Raw genomic sequence first — 19535 nt, forward strand, 5'->3', positions numbered from 1 at the left:
ATCCAGCAAAGGACACTGAGGAGCAGGAAGTAAATAGAGGGGAACAGACAAGAGATAGCATTGTTAGTAAAAATCCAGGGAGAAGAATGCCTAGCAGGGGAGTGATCAACAGGAGAGCAATGAGAAAAAAACCATCTGGTTTTGTAATTGAGAAGTTATTGATAATCTTGGAGAAGGAAGTTTCAGTTTAGAAATGAGATCAGAAGCCAGATTACAAGGGATGGAGAAGTAGATGAGAAGAGGTAAGCAAGACATGTAAACAACTTCTTCTAGGCCAAAGATATTATTAACTTAGGAACCTCATAAACTTAGAAGGGCTGTTTTTTTTTTGTTTGTTTTGTTTTGTTTTTGTTTTTGGTAATTGCATTTCAATGTTTTTCTTAAGAGCACTATAGATTTCATTTTATGAATTTAAAAATACTATTTTGAGAGTTGTTAGGTTTTGCCAGAATGCAAGAGGTCCATGATACACAAACAATTAAGAATACCTACTCCAGTGTTGGCTAACAGAGAACAGGAACACAGGATATCAGAGGTGGGATGGGATGGATCTAGGCATATCTGAAAGTGGTAGAAGAGGAGACAGTTGCCAAACCATTGAATATTAGGAAGAGGGAGAGGTTAAAGGAAGAGGCAAGAACATGAAGAAAGGGCACACAAACAGCAATTAGAGTTTGCAAAGAGAAAGGTCATCTTTTCCTTTAGGACAGAGTAAAGAACAAAAGTGAGGAATGAAGTAGTGACAAAGTCGGAGCCTGGGACAGATGGCCACAATTCTTTTCAATACTGTGAATAAAGGGTCCTTTGTACATTTAAAACAATCACATTTCCATTCATTTTGTTACTTTAAGGGATATAATTACTGAACTTCTAGGTTACATGTAACAGATTCACCTCTTTAAAAATTTTAATTAATAAGAAAATGCTACTTATAATGCAGGAAAAGCTTTGAAAACAGTCCCACAATAAACAGTTGAAAACTGATTTATTAAATCCAGTGGCCTTTTCCTCAGTCCACATTCTCATGGCCATCTCTTCACTGGCCAGTGTCTGATGGTTCCTTCTCACCGTATTTGGCCAGATCATCATCCATATCCTGGTCCCCTTTTTCGAAAAGCAATACACATAGACACACACAAGAGTAATTTTATACTTCATAATAAATTGTCTCTCATTTGATAAAAGATATAAAAAAGTCTCAATGAATGATATACTGATACCCCCAAGATTATTATAAGAATGAGATACTGGAATGAAATGAAAGAGTTCAGTAAGCTAGATGGATCTTCTCTGAAGAATTTATGGAAAAGGATGGTTTAAGAACTGCACAAGATGAGGAGGAACTGAGGGAACTGTGGTGGGGAAGGGAGTATCCATTCTAATGAAAGCGTGGATCTACCAAAGTACCAGATACCCAATATTTACCCTTACTACCCGGGAAAGATGTATCTTATATATGTATAATTTTCTGGGTACAGTCTGCCATGGTACACTATAGGGCAAAATATCTGAAGTATTTAAGACCCTTAGAGTGTCTAAGAGAAATATGCATATATGTATATATATATTTGGGGGGGGAGGGGAGAAGGGCAGGTGGGTCAGGGAGGATTTAAATGAGTTTAATATATAGCCCCTAACTTGTATATATTCACAGCCTAGTAATCAATCAAGGGACCAATTTTACAGAAAGTACTTGAAAGTCTTGCCTTACAGAAAAGTACATGTTTTGGTTAAAAATGGGTTTAGCATGTTAACATTTTGTTAAAGCAAATTTCTAAATAACAGTAGAAAGATTCTGATCACATAGTATATTAAACTTAAAATTTGTAAATGTATGCAAAAATGTACTAAAAGTATTTCAATCGAATGTTAAATCAGAAAAGTATAAAAACTTAAAGTAACAGTTTTTAAGAGTATTGTCACATTACATTAGCATGACATATTAAAATGATACTAACTTTTAATGTTGTTTAAAAAGAGTAATATTGTAGTTAATTAGATTTTAAACAATGAAATTGGTTAAAATGCTGATACCATTGCTAACAAAATCAGCAGAACTTGCAAAACAAATTATTGTCCCCCCAACCCCCACCACTGGCTTAAATGCAATTACAGCATGGTTATCCCCTGTGGTTTACAATAATTAAGTATTTTAACATTTTAATTAAATATTACAATGATTTTTAAGAGAGCACTTCAGAGAACCATACGGATGAAAAAAGATCTGTTCAGAAAGACATCCTTGCAAATGTTATCAAAAAAAGATTGAGGTGAGTTCTAGAATTAAATATTCTCTGGATTAAAATTAAAGTTTTCAATGCTTTAATTATGTTTTTTAAGGGATGTGATAAGTTCACATTGTAATTCTGTCTCCAATTATAATTTTAAAGGTTAATTCAGTAATATATTTGCTTCCAATGACAATATCTCTAGCAAAAATCAAGGGACAAATATGGATCTCTAAATTCCATTTCATGGTTATTAGCTTCAATTAGGAAAAAGATTTTATTTACTTGAACATCTTTTAAGTTTCAGAAGCAATATTCTTTTCTCAGAACTATGAGATATATATTTTTTTGCTTACTTGGTTACTTTAACGACCCAAGAACAAGAGGAAGATGAGGAAATGTAACTTTGGTGACATAGAGAACGTAGATAAGGAATGTTGCATCCACTATCACAAGTGGAAACAAGCCCTATCAATTATTTTTGCTTTAACTATTCATATTTGTTACAAGACAAGGTTCTTTGGGAGGGGCTGGAAAGAGAGCTCCAGAAATGATTCTGATGTAAAACAAAAATCAATAAAACTTAAAAAACCCTATTAGAATCCATTTGTCCTCAGTCTATAAAAATTTACAAACACAATTTAAAAATCTATTATTCTTGACCTAATAGAATTAGAAAATTTCTACTCAATACACATATTTTTTTCTTTGAAATAAATGAGTATGCTGGCTAAAGTATGTTTCATCACTCTATATCTGTCAGAATTCTCTCCAAGTCTTTCTTTATTAAACTCAGTAATAGCAACTGAAATTGCTCAGCAGAAAATAAAAAGCAATTAAAAAGCAAAATAATGAAGAGATCTTTCTTATGAAGGCAATAAATATCGAAGTAACTTTCTGAAATGCTTGATTAAGTTTTCTAATGACAGCAGTCCCTTACACATAGTAGGAAGTCCTTCCTTCCCAAAATAATTGAACTTTCTTTTAAATGTTTTAATTTGTTTTATTTTCTCAGGGTAGTTGAGTAAGCAACATATAAATAGTCCTGTAAACATCAGTTAAATATATGGCTATAGATATCATTTCCTGGAACTGACAATTGCAAACATAGAACTTATTCAGAACACTGTTCTAGAGATGAATAAATTTTCCTGCTTCTGAAGTAAGTTTCTTATCATAATAAATGATGCTATACACTAACAAAAGATATAGCCTGCTTTATATGATTTTGAATGGTAAAAATTTATATGGCACAAAGAGTACTGAATTTAGAGTGAAATAACCTAGAATCAAATCCTGACTTGTTTACTTATGTAAATCACTTAAGAGCTAAGGGTCTCTTTTCCCTCATTTGTAAAATGAGGAATTTTGACTAAATCATTTTAAGGGGCTATTCCAGTTCAATCTTTTACACACACACACACACACACACACACACACACACACACACACACACGTGCGCGCGCATGTATGTTACATAATAAGTTACCTAGTTGACAAATTTTAAAGTCAAGTGTAGTTTTAAAATAGCATGAAGATTAAGGATTAGTGTCTCAAAACTCATTATTTTTTGCATGTATGTCATATGTAAGCTACAATGGCTTAAAACAAGATATATATTCACATATGATACTCAATACTGAAACAAATTAAATTCCAAGCAGAGTTCAAGTAGGAGAGACTCCTATGTATAGAAAGATCCTCCAGATCTCATATTTATGTTTTTATTTATTTATTTTTAATGAATTCATTTATTTAATTAATTTAGAATATTTTTCCATAGTTACATAGATGTTCAAATTTATGGATGACAGTGCTGCTGTACTAAGCCCCAGAATAATGAAGAACCTGGAAAAGGTCTATAATCATTGAAAGAAATTTCACCTGTTCATCTACACAGAAAAGATCAAGAGGATGAAGAATGTGTATTATCAGATTTCAACACACCTAGAGAATATTCCTCAGCATGTATATCTGGGATAGATAAAACAGATGGACAGTGTTAGACCCTGAGTTAAACAGGAGAAAGACAGTAGTTTGGCTTGCTTTTGGGAAACTGCAAAGCTTCTTGAAAGCTCCCAAACTTATCATGAAATCAAAGGCATGTCTCTGAATACCATCTTCTGTTTCTAAATGCTAATAAGAGAAGGAATACAACTGCCATGAAAGAATTAAAAGTAACACAGAAAAGACAAGAGAATGATACATGGAAAGTGAAAGTAGGCATTAACTTATGCAACAAGGAACTCCATTTAAAAATAGGAGTTAAATATATCATCAAGGAATTGTATGATAGGAAGACAGGCTGGTCACATGGCAAGAATGAAGGGTGTGGAGGGCTGGTGTTCCATGGACAACACTGCTATGCCAAGAGGAATCAAATAGGGCCCTTAGAATGTTAGGTGAAGCCCCCTGTGGCAAATTCATGGGAGAACATGAGCATGATTTAAATCAGAATTGGTGTGAATAGGTTCTATCTATATCATTGGGAATTTCCAAACTGATGAGATCATATCCATTTGAGTATTATATGTGGGAAGGCACACTGTGATTTTCTTTGTTTTTTAGTTTTTCCTATAAATAATTACATTTTAAAAAATTTAAATATTACATAAGAATGAAAAGAAAAATAAGTAGGTGGTATAATAGTATAATAAACTGCAGAAGTAGAAAGTGGGTTTTATTTTCATCTGCTCAATGATTCATCATAGATATTACCAAACATTTTTGTACCTCCATTTTAAGTATTAAATAATAATTTATATCATCTATATCACTCACAGAAAATATTATGAAAAATTATTATTTAGAAAGGATGTCAAAGGCCATAAGTCTACTTGTAGCAAAACAATAATGTCTTTTACCACATCTTCATCTCAACTTACAATGACCATCCAGTCTGCTTTAAACATGTCCAGTGAAAGGAAGCCTGTTGCCTCATAAAGAAGACCATTACAGTTTTGAAAATTCTTCTTATAAAATTTTTCTTTGATGCAAGCCTAAATTTCTCTTTGTAACTTTTCCTCACCATTTTAAATCATGAGAAAATGTCAATTGCTCTGAATTATTTTAGAAGAGAAATCTAATAAAAGCAGACAGAATTTCTATCATATCCCATTTTCATTTTGAATTACTCAAAATGAGATGTAAATATATGCTACACACTTTGATTTGCTTCATTGAAATATATCTGGTAGAAAAAGTAAAACCTCACTATTCACTTTCTAACTCAGGCCATTAAAAAGCAATAGTGATATTTATGTTCTCGGTAGCTAACAACAGTTTTAATATATCTATGAACAGGTATTATATACTTTCTTTCACAGATCATCTTAAAACAATCCTTTTTTCTAGGATTTTTTTTTTATGAAGTCCATGTAATGGATAACAAAACGGCTACTACCAAAAGTAATACAGTTTTGGATATCAAAAATATTTTTAAAAGGAAAACAACAACAAACATCATTCCAATTTGCTAAACCACCCAAAGACCTTGGTTTAAAGGCTAAAACTATGTAAAATTCAGCTTATGTATGTCCATATTTTTCACATGCATTGCTAACCTTTTTTTAACTTCACCCAATTAAAACTGCTCTATCTGAAAGTAATCAATGCCTTACTTACCAAATCTCAAAAAAGTACAGATATAGGCACTACTGTGCTAAACATCCTCACCTTGTTACCAATTAAGCAAGCTAATCAATAAGTATGAAGTACTTCTATGTGTCTATAACAACCAATTCTGTGTGACTGTTAACCACATCCTCCTATAAATCCTCAACAAAGGATATTTTTTTTGCCCTTCTTTCTTTTATTTTGAAAATTTGTTTAATTTGTCACTTTAGAATATTATTCCTTGGTTACAAGAATCATATTCTTTCCCTTTCTCCCCCCATTCCTTCCCATAGCTGACACGCAATTCCACTGGGTTTTATGTTTCCTTGATCAAAATCTATTTTCATGTTGTTGATGTTTGCACTAGGATGACCATTTGGAATCTATATCCCCAATCATATCAACTTCAACCCATGTTATCAAGCAGTTGTTTTTCTTCTGTGTTTCTGCTCCCACATTTTTTCCTCTGAATGTGGATAGTGTTCTTACTTGTAAATTCCTCCAAGTTGTTCAGGATCACTGCACTACCACTAATGGAGAAGCCCATTATATTTGATTGTACCACAGTGTATCACTCTCTGTGTACAATGTTTTCCTGGTTCTGCTCCTCTCGCTCTGCATCACTTCCTGGAGGTTGTTCCAGTCTCCATGGAATTCCTCCATTTTATTATTGCTTTTAGCACAATCGTATTCCATCACCAACATATTCCACAGTTTGTTCAGCCATTCCCCAAATGAAGGGCATCCCCTCATTTTCCAATTTTTTGCCACCACAAAGAGCTCAGCTATGAATATTTTTGTACAGGTATTTTCCCTTATTATCTCTTTGCAGTATAAACCCAGCAGTGCTATGGCTAGATCAAAGGGCAGACAGTCTTTTAGCGCCCAACAAGAGATTTCTAAAAAGCCACTTTCTTAAAAAACAGGGCCTCATTCTGCTACTCAGTAAATTCCAGTAGTTCTGGCTTTATTTCTCATTTTAAGCCCTTAATAACATGCCCTCCAGTAACCTCACCTCTTTTCATCATTATTATATATGATTCTTCTTCTCATTTTCTCTTGTTTAATCAAACTGTCCTTTCTTGTTATTCCTCATACATAATACTAAATTTATGTGTGTACTTTTGCACTGATCTATCCCCCATGTCTACAAGGCATTAACTCAGCAATCTCTTCTTCTTAGAATTCCTAGTTTCCTTCAAGACTTGGTTCAAGGGCAGCAAGGGAACAGGAAATTCTGGGTTCAAATCTGACCATAGACACTTCTAGCTGTGTGATACTGGGCAAGTCACTTAACTCTACTTGTCTAGTCCTTACTTCTCTTCTGCAACAGAAAATAAAGATTTAAAAAAAAAAAAAGACTTGTTTGAAATGCTACCTTCTTATTCAAGTGTTAGCTTTCCCTGATCCCCATTGCTGTTGGTATACTCCCTTCCCCAAATTATCTTTCTTGCATGTATTTTTTAATATGAGCATGCTGGATCCCTCAGCTCTATTATAAGCTATAGGAGAATATTACATATTTCATTTCTGTCTTTCAATCTGTAGGGTCTAACAGCATCAGATGCATTGTAGCTGTTTAATAAAAAGCTTATTTAATTTAAAAAAAAAAGCTTATTTGCTTGATCAAGAACCCACCTAATGTACTGAGGATCTTTTTATAGAATCTCAATCTCTTGAAACTACAGATTCTACTGCAGCATTGACCCTGTCTGTCAGTTTATCCTTTGTTCTGTTACAAGTAGCCCACCACCTTCTATGGTCATATACATCTTTCTGATAGTAAACTTTATTCTATTTCTGCTAGTAAATCTTTGGCTGGCCATATACTGCAACCTACTCAAACTACTTTACTGTTTTTAAGTGACCAGCAATTTTAATATTTTGGAGCAGTTAATTCATAAAGCACAAGATAAAATGGCATGAGAAAAATGTTTTTTTAAAAAGGCCTGTGTTTTAAGGTGCAGTAAGGGGTGGGATCATTAAAAAAATTCTCAAATTTTTCATACCTACTACACTTCCCTATGCTCTTCCTATTCTGTTTTAGGCTCATTTTGCTTTCTATCTGCAATGTCTGTTTAATATCTATGCAAGCTGAGCACTAGGCATTCTTTATTCACTGTGTTTTCCCTGTTTGGATAATTAGGCTAAACCCTTTTGAGGAGCCTAATTTGAATCTCATTTAGAATGCTTTGAAATATTACAAGGCCTGATGCAATCACTATGAAGTGATATTTATCTAGGAACATTTGGAGGGGCTCACCATCTACAAGGATTCTCTCTTCAATTTGGATTCTTCCCTGAACATTCATCAAGACAACAACAAATACCTCCAGGGAATATACCTCTCACTTTTATAAGCCTTTCTTGGTATTAGTGATAAAGAGGATCATGAAACAAAATTATCAGTTTCATTTTTCAAGGAATCTGATGTAATTATGTCACATTCACGGAGATACCTTGACTAAGGGGAACATTTAAGGTGACATTTTGCTCTACTAAATCAAATGCATTTTTTATAGTCAAAAAACATATCTACACTGAGAATCTTGTATTTTCTATACCAGTCAGCTGTGTAATTGAAAAGAGGTGATCTATAAAATAATGTTTGTGAACGCCTTTATGCTCCCTTTTCAAAATTCATTGATGATGCCTTCAATACAAAAAAAAAATCATTCTCATAAAGATTTTATAGAAATGGGGAAGCTTGTAGGTCAGTGGTTATTGATGTTTTCATGGCTATCTTTTTTGGTTGGAATCAAGTCCTTGATTCTTTTTAAGAATTTGGTATTCTCCTGACTTTTTGAAAGCCTAAGAGTGTATATACTTCAACTTCAACAAAACTTATAGAGTTCAAGTATTTTTTTCTTATCTTTTTCTTTAGAGTAATTTTTCCTTCATTATGTAGCATATTGAAGATTGTATTATTGTAGCTTCAATGTAACTGCTATTTGTAAAAATGTTGACAGATCTTTTCCCATTTTTCATCTGTTTGTTGATCTCTCTCCAGGTTAATTTTTAACAATCCTTAGAATGACTGCACTTATTTGAGGCTTTGGCTAAACTGTTTATAAACATAGATTTCTAAGATTTTTGTTGTTGTTGTTGTTTTCTTGATATAATAAGTGATTTAAATAGACTAAATTTCATTAGGACTTGAGAGTTGAATTTTATTTCATTTCTTTTAAACATCAACCATAGTTTTAAAAAGATTTCTTCAATTATATAAAATCATCTCATTTTAATTCATTTTCCCAATCTAATACTTAATCTCTAACATATTAAGCTGATATTCTAATTACTAAGAGATCTGATTTAGAAATGAGTGCTACATTGATGACTGCCTTTTCTCTGATTGTTGGAATGTCATCACAGTACCATTTTAAAAAAATTACTTGATGCTTAACCTGTCTAGTGCCTCCCAGCTTTCTTGTTGAATAAAGTATTCATAATATGTTAGCATGAGGTTCCCTTACAATTTATAAGCCTTTGGTTTCTCGCATTCTTGCTCCTGAAACATTTTACAAAATATTTTTTGCTACCTTCTCCAATACCTTTAGTAAAGTCATTGTGTTTTAAAATATGTTGATTTAGTCTGTAGGTTCTTAGCATGTTCTTTGTAGATATTGCTACATTCTATTATCTGCCACATGTTTGTAACAACAAAAAATCTGCAATTATCTCTGTTGTGGTCTTTTGCAAAATATCGTACATGGCACTATTAGATGACCAAGAATCAATCATGAAATCGTGTTTTTTGATGTCTTTGTTTTTATATAAAACCAACTAACTCCCAATGGTTTTGTCATTCTGAGGAGAACCCATAAACTATTAGTTTATAGAATTGTAACTTATTTTTGTCATTTACAGTGAGAATGTAAATACTGATATAATTTAGTGCCTGTGGTTTTGTGTCTGCTTATTAATCTCTGGATAACAATCTTATTACCAAAAATTAAGATAATATTAATAAAAGGTTTAAAGTCTATAGAGTTCTTAGCATTCTTTGCCCTCTATCCTATAGCTATAACTAGCATTGCAGAAGAATGTGGTTGCACAAAGCAGAGTGAGATTTTGTAGTTTTCTTCTTTTTATTAATTACTCTGGAAAAAGAAATCTTCCCTTTTTTGGTCCTTTCACCCTAGCACTAGCATAGTGACTGGCACATAGTAGGCACTTAATCCATTCTTGATAATTGTTTTCTGAAGGTAGTCTATCTAACTCTTTTGAAAGAAAATATTCATGATATACATGTTTCTATATAGTCTATACCTTTTTCTCCCAAACAATTTAAAAAAAGATTTCACTTTCTCTTTTGATTAACCACAATAAATGTAGTTTTAAACAAAAAACTAAGTAAAACAAAGTTTTGAATCATGAATTTAATTTACTCTTTTCCATGCTATATAACTTTACTAATTTGTCAATTTCCCAACAATTTCTTACGTTATAATGAATTAGTCCAAATAAAGAAAATATCTTATGAGTAAGTTAGAATCCAACACTGCTAGGTTATCAGTTTGGTAATATTTATCAATTCTTCCTTCTGTCTTAATTTAAAACTTTATCAGTCATCCACAGTTGTCTTGTGTTTCTCTTGCCCCAGCTCTGTCCTTAATGGCTTCTGAGAACCACTACTCAATAACTTTGTAATCTCTACCACTTAATGGCTTCTGAGAACCACTACTCAATAACTTTGTAATCTCCTATATATAAAGTTCCCCTATTACTTTGTACTTGTTTCAGGGCACTTTCACTTACTACTTTTGATATAATTACCTTATTGGATAATTTGGGATTATGATCCATAATCGTGGAATTAAGAGCTGGGGAGGCCCCCAAAGATAATCTAGCACAATTCCATCATTTTACAAATGAGGAAAACTGAGTCTTATAGAAGTATAGTGACTTGTTTGCAATCACACGTGGTATGTGAATCTTAAAAAATTCTCAGACTCTACCTTAGAACATTTGGTTAAGACCATTCCCCATTTTAAACAATGAAGGTACTTGATCAGGAATGTGAGAACTCTAACATTACTCTACTCATACTTAAGCATACTTTAGGGGAAGATAAAGTTGTGAACTCCTTACTGAACAATGAAAAGTACTTAACCCATACTTAAAGTAAAGCTAAAACCTTTAAGCTGGGTCTATTTTTAGATCTAATACAAAAAAGTGCTAAGTACCTATGAAGGTCAAATTAATCACTAAAAGTTCAAGCAAGCTTAGCAAGAAGTGTGAGGTTTTAGTCTACTCAGGTGTGAATTACTCAAAAGTTTAGTCTACTCAGGTATGAATTAAGAATGGTCAGTCCTGTGAAAACGTCTACTGTGATTGGTAGATGTGAAAAATTAGGGGAGGTGATATAGGAAAAAATTCTCTTTAAAAGGAGGCCAGAAGGCCTCTGAAAGGGAATCAGCTATGGAGCTGAACTGGAGGCTGGTCTCTGTCTTGGTGGCTAAAAGGTAATTCAGCCTTGGAAGCTGAAGTGGAGCTTCCTGAGCTAAACTGGAGGGTCGCTCTGAACACTAGAATCTTGCTTGGGACAAATCTTGTGGTGAGTTGATAAAAGACTGACTGATCTCTCTCTTAAGGCTTAAGCCTAGCCCTTTTCTCATTATTTCCTCTTACTCTCTCCCTTTCATTAATTCCTTAATTTGTATTAATTAAAATCTCCATAAAACCCAGCTGACTTGGGTATTTAATATGTGAGAATTTTCCCATGGCGACCACTTTATTTTTTATTTAACTCAAGACACTGTCTTGAAACCATATTTTCGCAATCACAGTTTAAGGCAACCACTCTTTTAACTGTTACAGGTATCAGAGGCAAAATTTTTAACACAGACCTGTTTATAAATCCAGTGTTACATCTGCTCTACGTTGCTGGCCCAGAATGCTTTTATCTATTCACCAGTGCCTGGTATAGTGCTCAACACAATAAATACTTCTTAAATGAATTAATGATGCACATATCATTCCTCTTAAATAATATTTTGAGGTACCATTAGTACTAGTGTATATAATTCTATAATAAAAACTACAGAAGGGGAAAAAAAGTTTAAAGTCTCTTTGGAAAATAAAACAAAAGTTGTTTTAATTCATGCTTTCCTTAAAACACTGGGGAAAAATGCCCAAATAAAAAGTGGTACCTGGAGAGCTCTCTGATACAAATTCAAAGAAATGAGATAGGTATAAAACAAAAGAATAAGTTATGCATCTACTTGAGAGAATGCTGAAAGAATACGGGTTCATGGGAGTCTCAAAGCACAAATGAAAACAACGTACTGTCAAAATTATATTACCTACTATGAAAATCAAAAACTGCATGGTATATTTATAAACTCAGGGGGAAAGAACATACACTTAAACTTCATAAAAGTACAATGTAATAGGTTCAAATGCATTCTGATACTCAATATGAAATTAGGAAAACCAAAATAATTAATTATCTCTTGTTACTTAAAGTACAGTAGCTTATAATTTAAGAAGTCTTAGCAAAAACCAATACAACCAAAAAAACACATAGACATTCACCAAACACATTTACCAAAGATAATGAAATCAATAAATGACTATTTATTGATCATTTGTATTGCATCATGTTTGCATTCTACATTATGCAATGACAATGAGCTTTTGAATGACAATAGTCCTATGACCTCTTAATTCTGAGGCATGGTACTGTCATGGGGTTCTCTGAGGTTACAGGATAGGTATATGAGAGTACAGGATAGCCCTATCAAACTCAAAAGGCTTCTTGTAGGGTCCTGGTAAGAGAATTTACATCACATTCTAGCTAAAAGAGGCTCACTAAAAAGTTGGCCATGTAAGATTTTTGGCTGAAGTAAAACCACTGGCTATATCATAAAAAGGTTGAGATTTGCAATAGGTGAATAGTAGAGCCAAACCAACAAAATCTGAAGTCAGTGAAAGATTCCCAACAAACCAAAAGTTTTATACCTTAAAGTAGAGAAACAATGAGTATTTATCATCATTAGGGTAGACTTTCCTCTTTTACACACACACACACACACACACACACACACACACACACACACACACACACACACACACACACACACACGAAGAAAACCCCTGGGAGTTAAACTATGGCTTTCAAGATACCCTGAAGTATTCTCCAAATGGTTCAAAGGTTATGACAAATTTAGAAAGAATTTTCAAAATAAATTTAATTCACTACAAACATTTGTATGTACACACATATAGGGGTCAGAGATGATATCTATTATAAACAACAAACTATTTAAAGAAAATATTTTAAATATTCTTCTACTTTTGGGGTTGCTTAAAAGTCTATGCATCAGTTGTGAATACCTGACATTCCTGAACTGACATGGCAAACTTATACTCTCCTCCAAGAGAACTCCATTTTTCATAGCAGTCCAACTCTTAAGTTATAGTAGTTCCTTTATATGTATATATTCCTGACTTTTCAATTGTACTAGAATCATCAGTGAATTTTTAATTTCCCATTCTTTAATTTCTACTAATCTCTAGCCATAAAAACATACTCAATATTTTTTGAAAAAAAAACATTTTTTAAATAAAATCTAGGGTATTGTCAATGATGTATCTTTATGTTATCAAACTTCAAAATGATAGTCATTTTCTTCAAAGGTTTCTGTGCCTTCCACATCAAAAACTTGTTATTTTTATTACTTAGAATTAAGTCCAAAATGACAATTCATTCTGTTGTTTCATTTAAACATTCTGAAAGGTGAATTTAATAGCAAAGCAAGTCAAAAATACATTAGATACTTTAAGCAGAACAGACTACAAATAGTTTTCAGGTTCACTGACATCCCCCAACCCCAATGAAACTGGCATCTCTGCAAGTCTGTAATTAACAGTATTAGGAGACCATCATTAATACCCTCCATCAAGCTTGGCAATATTTAATATATTTCTATAATGTTTTCTCTTTTTATCTTAACTGGGATGCTCTGCCTCCATCCTCTCCTTACTTAAGGTTTTAATTTACCTTTTTCATGTATAGAGCTACTCTTACTTCTCCCCAATATGGATTTATTTGTATAAGGCATATACTTTCATTGCTATATTACATAGAGCCAATTACCACTAAATTTTAGTATTTATGAGACTATATTTACTTTTTCTGTTAAAATATAGTTTTTATTTAAAGTGCTAAAATATAGTTAACTCTTGTGGGTGGGTATGTAAATATCTTTATAGACATAGACATAGATATGTGAATCTATATAGAAGTTATGGAGGTTGGATATATTTATTGACTTTATGAAATACATCCAAACCCTCAGGGATTATAGTGAAGAGTACTGGAGACTCCTACACCATACCATCTCCTTGTTAATTTCAATTTTCAATTGCGAATTAGTAGATATCATTTTCATTTCTTGCTAAATGCGACCAATCATCTTCCATGTTATCTAGTTTTATCCGGAATAGTTTTCTCTACTCTACCCTCAATTTAATAACAAATCTCATTTTCTTTAAGCTAAGGTTACTAGGCTGTTAGATTAGGCAAATGTAGTTAGAATACATAAATTTCAGAAAAGCATTTGATAAAATTTTGTATTTCAGAGAGATATAGAATAGCATACCAAAGTTAGGTAGGTTTGGAACTGGTTAAACAGACCTAATCAAAAGAATGCTAATTAACGAATTAACATCAACCAAAGATCTTCTGAAATATAGCATGTAACTAGCCTTGTTTTCATTATATTAAAACTTGTGTATCATTTTGTGAAGATGAAAGTAATGTGCTTTGAATTTGTGGCTGACAGAAAGATGGAAAAGTGAAATAATGTGCTGATGAATTTGTACTTTAAAACCCTTTCAATAGCAAGAATGAGTCTGTGCTTTTGCTCACATCACAACTCCAGCATCTAAATAGTTAAATAGTCTAACCAGCCCTTAAAATTTAGCACAATTGACAATTCCAAAAAAAAAAAAGCCTTAATGGGAATACTGAAGTCAATGATTTTTTCTTTCTTTGAAAGCATGCTCTTTATAATGTTAAAAAAGACAGGGTTCCAGGCATTTAAAGAAGGTCTGAACTCAAATTCTACCGTGAAACAAAGTTGTGTAAACCCAGGTAGTTCTATGAAGCTGTTTCCTCATCTTTAAATGGATATGGTACTGCTAATATCCACTTCAAAAGAGAAGTTTAAGTGCTAAGAGGCTCAAATGAAAAAAAATAAAGATCAAATATCACCTCCTAAGTTACGGAAAAGGAGCCAACAATGAATCTTCTTCAAACTATAACTTTCAAGGTTTGAATATGTTTCACATAGAATTATTATTTTCAATAAATGTTTGACACGCTGCTTATAACCTAAAAAGATGATAGACTAGAAATAAATTATTTCCTTTTTTTCTCTAATATCTGAGTCCAGACAACAAATAGCCAGGGGAAATAAGTTGCAGATATCTATGACATATCAGTGCTAAAAATCTATAGCTTTTCTTTCAAAAAATCTCTAATTTCAACAATAGTACATAATTTATTCATGAAAAGTACAACATTTTTCCATGCCTTAGGATATGGTTTTTATGGATGGATATGACCCTCAATATTTATCATCTAGTGGGTGGCTAAAATTCAGATGATAAGCTTTTTAAAAATAGTTAAGCTGGTACTTAGATAACAGTCTATTACTAGATCTGAACTCCAAGTTATGGAGGCTTCAGCCAGAACATATGACTACTTTGACTATGGCCTTTGAGAATCTTGGGATCACCATCAGAATAGGACATAAGAACATAACTTTGGTTGTTCATTTGCTAAGACTATTTTCAAAAGAACAACTAGATGTCCAAATTGTGATAAAAATATTGCAAAAAGCCTGATCTGGCTCACTGATAGATTAATTTAATGAAAATTTATTGAACTTTTTTAGTCAAAGAAATATTCTAGCTGCAAGGATATATTTTTAAAAAGTAGAAAATGTGTTCACTACTCCTCGAAAACGTACAATCAAGTTGGAGAGATTAAAAATAAATATCAAACATAGGAAGAAAACTACTCAGTTCCTTTGCCAGACAGGGAACTATTTGATATTTTAATAATTAGAAAAATTTGGCACAAGCACCAGGAAATAGAGGCAAAGCAGTAGGGATTTGTTTTCTTTCCAAAATCATAATACAATATAATAGTGAGAACTTGGGATGTTTTCTATTTGCATTATAAAGGGATTTTTCACTGTGTGATAAATTCAACACAGAAATCAAGTTCACCAGAGTATTTAACAAATTAAACTTACAGCCAATCTTTCAAAACCATTTAAGCATGAAACTCCATATTTGATGCATTTTCCCCCTTATGCATGAACATGTTAATATGTAGGATGGATAGAATTAACATCAAATGCAATGCAAGATCTGTGATTTAAGTCATTAATGCAAAGAAAAACAATACTTGAAAAATGTTTATGATGGAACTATTTTAGTCCTTACTACATATTACTCTAAATTCATAAAGTCTTAACTTTCCTAAACATTAAATTATACTCTTCCTTAATAAAATGACAGATTATCTTACCGTCTGGCTGTCAGGGAACTCCATTTTTAGCAATTTGTGGGCGCATTCTTCAAAATCTAAACTGCAGACAAAAAATGAGCACATTTTAGATTTGGAACATAAAGAATTCATAAAAACAACACACTTGAAGGCATTGGTTTTTTTCAGCTATTTCATATTTGAAGTAAAAGAAATTATTTAATGCATACATAACTATCATGGTCATATAGTTAATATTATCCCATATAAATTTCAATATAAAGTCTTTCTATTTTAATTGTAAATTAAATTTAATTTTTAAATTAAAATTTAATTAAATTTTATAAATTTATAAATTTATATAATTAAAATAAAAAATATATAAATTTATAAATTTATAAATTAAATTAAAATTAAATTAAAATTAATAAAAATGAAATAGCGAGGATCATGTGGTAAAAACAGAAAAAAAAAGACTGAATATTCTAAAGCTGATGTTAATATTTGAGGAAAAGATTTTAATCATACAACACATAAATATTTAATTTTAAAACATTTAATTTAGTGAGATATTCAAGAGAAGCCAACAAGCATTTATTAAGTACCTATTAAGTCTCAGGCTCTATGCTAAGCATTAGAAAAACAAAAAAAGGGCAAAACCAGTCCTTGCTTTCAAGCAGCTCCCAAGTTACTTGGCTCAACTCATTTTATAGATAAAGAAAGTGAGGTCCAGAGAGGTCAAATAACTTGATTTAGAGTCATACATATATTAAATAGCAGAGTCAAAAGTTGAATCCAGGTCCTATGGCTCCAGGTTCAGTGCTCTTTCCTTTACACCTAATTAATACTAGACAATGTGAATGTCATTAAAAAATAATGTTAAGATTTTTATGGGCTATTAGAAGTATGCTTCTACATTAGCTGTCATTCTGCTTAAATTTAAAATTCTAAATATAAAATAACTCAACATAGATATTTATTAGCTGCATATCTTATTGTGAGATTCACCTATGTTTTCACAGGCTGACTTACCCAACTACAATGAACTATTATTATTTATGAACACAAGGCAACATAACATTAGGGTTGAATTTTTTTTTTTAACCCTTACCTTCTGTCTTGGAATCAATACTGTGTACTGATTCCAAGGCAGAAGAGTGGTAACAGCTAGGCAATGAGGGTTAAGTGACTTGCCCAGGGTCACACAGCTGGGAAGTGTCCGAGGCCAGATTTGAACCGAAGGCCTCCTGATTCTAGGCCTGACTCTCAATCCACTGAGCTACCCAGCTGCCCCATTAGGGTTGAAATATATAAAACAATGGATCAAACTAGGTACAACTATCTACCCAAATAGAGTTATGTTACACAGTTTGTAATGGGAAAGTCAATTTTGGAACAATCATTTTCACATATCCACAAAATCCAGAAAAAATAATAAGTAAACTGTGATGGTGGAAGGATTTTTACCTTTAATTTTCTTAAAAGACAAGTTTCAGTTCATAGGGGAAATCTAAATTCTGAAAAACAAGTCAAGTAGTTGATGGGGGAAGTAATGACTATCCTGTTTTCCCTGTTAAATTTTTTTATTTTCCTTCATGCCTAGTGAATGAAACATCATTGAGAAAGCCAGCTGTGTGAGAGGCTTATTTTTCTTCTTCACAATTTTATTTATAAAGTCTATGGTCATTTTCAAACTTATAAGTAGCCATTTTAAAGTTATATTCATTGTTCTATCAATATTTTTAAATTAAAATAAATTAAAAACTCATAGATTAGTTCCTAGGCTTAAACCTTTAATTTAAACCCATAAAATGAATTTTATTACTGACTCAAAATTTTGAAAATTTATTATTTTGAACACAGCAAATTTATACATAAAGAAGAGTACATTTTATTTTTAAATCTTAATGAGTATTCAGGCTGTGTGTTGCAAAGAAGTGGATTCATTCAATCTTAAAATTATTAGTGGTAGAGAAATGACTTATAAAGAAAGAGCATTACATCTACGACAACAAGTATTGGCCAAAACTGGTTTGGCTCCATACACAAACTCAAAAAAGTAAAATCAGTGGAGACACAGCAGTCCTACTTATTAATGAATCTAAAACTTAAAGACAGGAAAGATCTAAATCATACAAAGTCCTTTAAGATTTCAAAGAAAGCCAAACCAAGCCGAAGTGAAACAAAAAGACAAAGAAACTTAAGTCACTTCAAACCAGTGGTTCTCAACCTTTCTAATGCTGTGACCCCACAATACAGTTCATGTTGCAGTGACCCCAAAACAAAAAATTATTTTGGTGGCTACTTCAAAACTGTAATTTTGCTATAGTTATGATTCGGAATGTAAATACCTGATATGCATTATGTATTCTCATTGCTACAAATTGAGAGGTTGAGAACTGCTGCTTTAAAAGGACAAGCCAATTCTTGAGGAAGGAAAAAAGTTTGTCAGCCAAACTTTTTCGGGTAGGTAAGGTAATGTGGGGATTAGTCTTAATAGGCCAATATGAAAGACAAAAAATGAGAAAAGTTCTTAAACTCAGATACTTTAAAGAAGTTTGTTTAAAAAGTTACCTAACAAAAATGGGTTTGTTTTGTTTAAAATAAGCCATAGGCTATCCACCTCCTTACAGAGAAGCGATGGACTAAAAAAGCAAAATGAGACGTACATTAAGGATATGATCAATAAGACAATTTGCTTGGCCTCACATTTTGATTACTAGGGTTTTTGTTTTTCTCTTTTGTTATTATGTGTGGGGAGGAGAAGTAAATAAATTTTTGTTAATGTTTTAAAAAAATTAATTGAATTTTTAAAAATGTAATGCCTCATAGGCAACCTTTAGTTTGATAGAAAAAAACCACAATCTTTATTGTTACTCCCAAAGTAGCATCTGTAAACCTTAAAATTTCCTAAGACTTATAAATGTTGGAAATTTCACCATTGGGAAATTTCATACTTGGAAAATTTCTTACTGATAGTCTATTGGAATGGGAACCCCATTGGCATGGGTGGTTCCTCCTCCTCCCTTCTTAAGATTACTTTAGGACAGAAACCTTTTGCTGAACAATGGAAAGGGCTTTGACCTATGCTTAAGCATAGAACAGGAAGTTCTTTGAGTCATGATTGATTTTAGAATTGATACAATAGAGATACTTGGAATGACAGAATCAGGTCTTGGAAAATA

The 19535-nt window shown here is 32.2% G+C and overlaps 1 protein-coding gene across 2 annotated transcripts in view; it reads right to left on the reverse strand.

Moving 5' to 3' along the window:
- Positions 1 to 19535, reverse strand: part of CWC22 (CWC22 spliceosome associated protein homolog) — an 88401-nt gene that overhangs the window by 18258 nt on the left and 50608 nt on the right. For both annotated transcript variants that reach the window (XM_007494462.3, XM_056794090.1), the window contains exon 14: positions 16393 to 16453. In XM_007494462.3, the coding sequence (XP_007494524.2) occupies positions 16393 to 16453 (61 nt within the window). The remainder of the gene's footprint in view (positions 1 to 16392; positions 16454 to 19535) is intronic.

The sequence above is a fragment of the Monodelphis domestica genome, chromosome 4, assembly GCF_027887165.1.
Source record: "Monodelphis domestica isolate mMonDom1 chromosome 4, mMonDom1.pri, whole genome shotgun sequence".
In the NCBI taxonomy this organism is placed as follows: Eukaryota; Metazoa; Chordata; class Mammalia; order Didelphimorphia; family Didelphidae; genus Monodelphis; species Monodelphis domestica.